The following is a 3,327-nucleotide window of genomic DNA, read 5'->3' on the forward strand; positions in this document are numbered from 1 at the left end:
TAAATGCTGGCTAGGTTGCAGAGAAAATGCAATGCTTATACACTGCTGGTGGGAGTATAAATTAGTGCAGCCACTATGGAGAGCAGTTGGGATATTTTTCAAAGAACATAGTTGAACTACCATTTGGTACAGTAATATTATTACTGGGTATATACTCAAAGGAAAATAAATTACCGTACTGAAAATACATGTATCCATATGCTCATCACAGCACTATTCACAATAGTAAAGACATGAAACCAACTCAGCTGCCCATCAGTGGAGGATGAAAGAAAATGTGATACATATGCACCATGACATTCTATGCAACCATAGAAAAGAATGAAATTATGTTATTTGCAGCAACATGGATAGAACTGGAGTTGATTATCCTAAGTAAATGAATGCACAACCCAAAAATCAAATACCACATGCTTTCACTTATAAGTGGGAGGTAAACATTGTGTACACATGGACATAAAGATGGGAACAATAGACATTGGAGAATACAACAGGGGAAGGGAAGAGGAAGACAAGGGCTGAAAAACTACCTATATGCAAAACTACCATAGTACCCATAGTACCTACTGGGTACTATGATCACTTCCTGGGTGACAGATTCAATTGTACTCCAAACCCCAGCATCACACAATATACTTTTGTAACAAGCCTGCATGTGTACCCCAGAATCCAAGATATATATTGAAAAAGAAAACAGATTTAATTAAAAAAACGCTAACTGAATATTGAAATTGTGATATTTTGGACACGTTAATAAATAAAATATATCTTTTTTCTAAAAAAAAGTTACCCTGAATTTGCATCTGAATATATATGATGTTTTAGAGACAAAAAGTTTAAATTGTTCAACCTTTGTTTGATCTTCATTTTCATAATTTTGAGACTATATATATATATATATATATATATATATATGTTTATATATATATATATCATCTCTTCAAATACTTGATTTGAAGTCAAAATTTTAAATGCATTAAAAGAACAGAATATGCATACCTCATTTGAACATTCTGAAACTTTACAATATCTGCTGAAATTTGACTTTTGATGCTAAAACATTTTTTATTTTATTAGAAAGAATGTATTTTAATTATATATTTAAACTAATTGTAGTTAGCATGGCCCAAGCAACATTAATGATGACCCAAATTTCCTTTTTCTATTTTCATGTAAATTCAAAATATGTATGCCCATTTAAAATAATGAGTTCTGCAGTATTTTTTTTTTGGGGGGGGGGGGGTGGGCTTTTTTTGGGCAGTTTCTGCTGTACCACAGGGTCAGAGTGCAGTGTAAGCAGTGTCAGAGGCCCGTGTTCAGCCCAAGAATGTGGATCTTCTCTCCCTGTTGATCACAGTGGGTAGATTTCTTCAGAAAAGCTCCAGAGGCGGGGACCAGTGAGTCAGCCCCAAGGTTAGAAGTGGAACTGGAAGGCCTCGGTCACGTGCGGCTTCCAAGCTTCCAGGCTGGGCAGCAAGGAGGAGATGCCCATGACGTGCCAGGTCTCCCCATCTGACACCAGTGATGTCTGGTAGGACAGCAGCCGCACGCCTGCCTCTGCCAGGAGGCCAATCATGGTAGGCAGCATTGCAGGGTCAGAGGTCTGAGTTCGGAATAGGAGCAGGGGCAGGCCCCTGCGGAGAGGCACTTCTGGCCTGAAGACAGCTCCATTGAGCCCCTGCAGTACAGGTGTAGTGCCCTGGACCAAGCCCACAGCCTGGTAAGGGGCGCCTGCCAGGGCCACGGCTAGGAGGCATTCCCCGAAGCCTTGCTCCCCTGGTGCAGCAGGGCTGTGAGAGGTGGTGACATCGAGGCCAGCCTCTTTCACCAGCAGCTTGGCGTTAACCAAATTCACATCCGCCTGCTTGGAAGCCTCTTTCAGGAGGCCGACAATGACTGCAGGGCTTAGGCAGTTCCCAGCATTCTTCAGGGATGTTCCCTGTGTTATCACCTGGATGGTCCCTTTGGGGGACCCAGCCCAGGCTCGCATCAGTGTCCCCAGAGCTTCTGCCAGACCAATCCACGGCTTGGTGTGTGGAGAGAAGGCACTGGTAAGCGCCTGGGCATTAACAACCCCCGTGAGAGATTTCCCCTTCACCATGTCCACGAACTGCACAGCTATCTCCTCCCCACAGCGGCTCTGCGCCTCCTTGGTGCTGGCACCCAGGTGGGGACAGCTGATGACATTCTCATGGTCCACCAAGGCCCGGTCCCGTGGTGGCTCTTCCGTAAACACGTCCAGTGCAGCCCCGGCACACTGGCCAGACTGCAGGGCCTGGAGCAGGGCGCCTTCGTCCACGATCCCTCCACGGGCACAGTTCACCACACGCACCCCCTTCTTGCACTGGGCAAAAGTGTTGTCATTCAGCAAGCCTGTCGTGGAGGGCAGGAGAGGAGTGTGCACAGTAATGAAATCACAGAGAGGCCAGATCTCCTCCAGGGGCAGCTGCTGAACACCAAAGGAGGCCGAGACCTCTGGGGAAATGATGGGGTCATACCCTATAGTCTTCATCCCAAAGGACTGCATCCGGGTAGCCACCTCTCTCCCAATCCTGCCCAGGCCAAGAATTCCCAGGGTCTTTCCATTCAGCTCTGTTCCCATGAACTTCTTCCGCTCCCATTTGCCATCCTTCATTGAAGCGGTTGCCTGGGGAATCTGCCTGGCTAGACACATGATCATCCCACAAGTGAGTTCTGCGGCACTGAGGCTGTTCCCATTGGGGGTGTTCATAACCAAGACGCCCTTCCTTGTTGCAGCCTCGAGATCTACATTGTCCACACCTGTGCCAGCCCTGCCCACCACCTGGAGTTTCTCAGCTGCGTTGATGATATCAGCGGTCACCTTGGTGGCAGAGCGAACAATAAGGCCTTCACAGTCCTGCAGCTCGGCTATCAGCTCCTCTTTGCTAAGGTTCTGCTTTTCCACCACCTGCAGCCCTCCATCTTGCAAGATTTTCCGGCAGCAAGGGTCCAGGCTGTCACTGATGAGCACTTTCCGCAGATTTGCAAAAGCCATTGCTGTAGTTGGCCTCGGAATCTGCCGCTGTGAGAGGTACCTAAGTCAAGAAGTTGCGGTTCGGCCTGGCGAGCTAGAGTAACTGGGCCGAGTTCTGCAGTATTAACAGGAATTTAATACACTCCTCGGCAAATACTGGAAGTCACTAAACTGTTTATATTGTATGAATAATTTTATACTTAATTTTGTCCTTCCAATTATTAGATTAAATATCTTTGGCAAAATTAACAATAAGGTACTTTTAAGAATTCACTCACTGAAATCAGTAAGAGTAATCTGACTGTATGGTATTCTTTTTCTCTTTTTCTTGC

The 3,327-nt window shown here is 46.0% G+C and overlaps 1 protein-coding gene across 1 annotated transcript; it reads right to left on the bottom strand.

The window, feature by feature from the left end:
* Positions 1-1,238: 1,238 nt before the first annotated feature.
* LOC111543511 (D-3-phosphoglycerate dehydrogenase-like) lies at positions 1,239-3,110 on the bottom strand. Its single transcript, XM_023213513.2, has one exon. The coding sequence runs from the start codon at positions 3,014-3,016 to the stop codon at positions 1,415-1,417; it is 1,602 nt and encodes a 533-aa protein (XP_023069281.1). The 5' UTR covers positions 3,017-3,110; the 3' UTR covers positions 1,239-1,414.
* Positions 3,111-3,327: the final 217 nt, after the last annotated feature.

Source organism: Piliocolobus tephrosceles, chromosome 2, assembly GCF_002776525.5.
Source record: "Piliocolobus tephrosceles isolate RC106 chromosome 2, ASM277652v3, whole genome shotgun sequence".
In the NCBI taxonomy this organism is placed as follows: Eukaryota; Metazoa; Chordata; class Mammalia; order Primates; family Cercopithecidae; genus Piliocolobus; species Piliocolobus tephrosceles.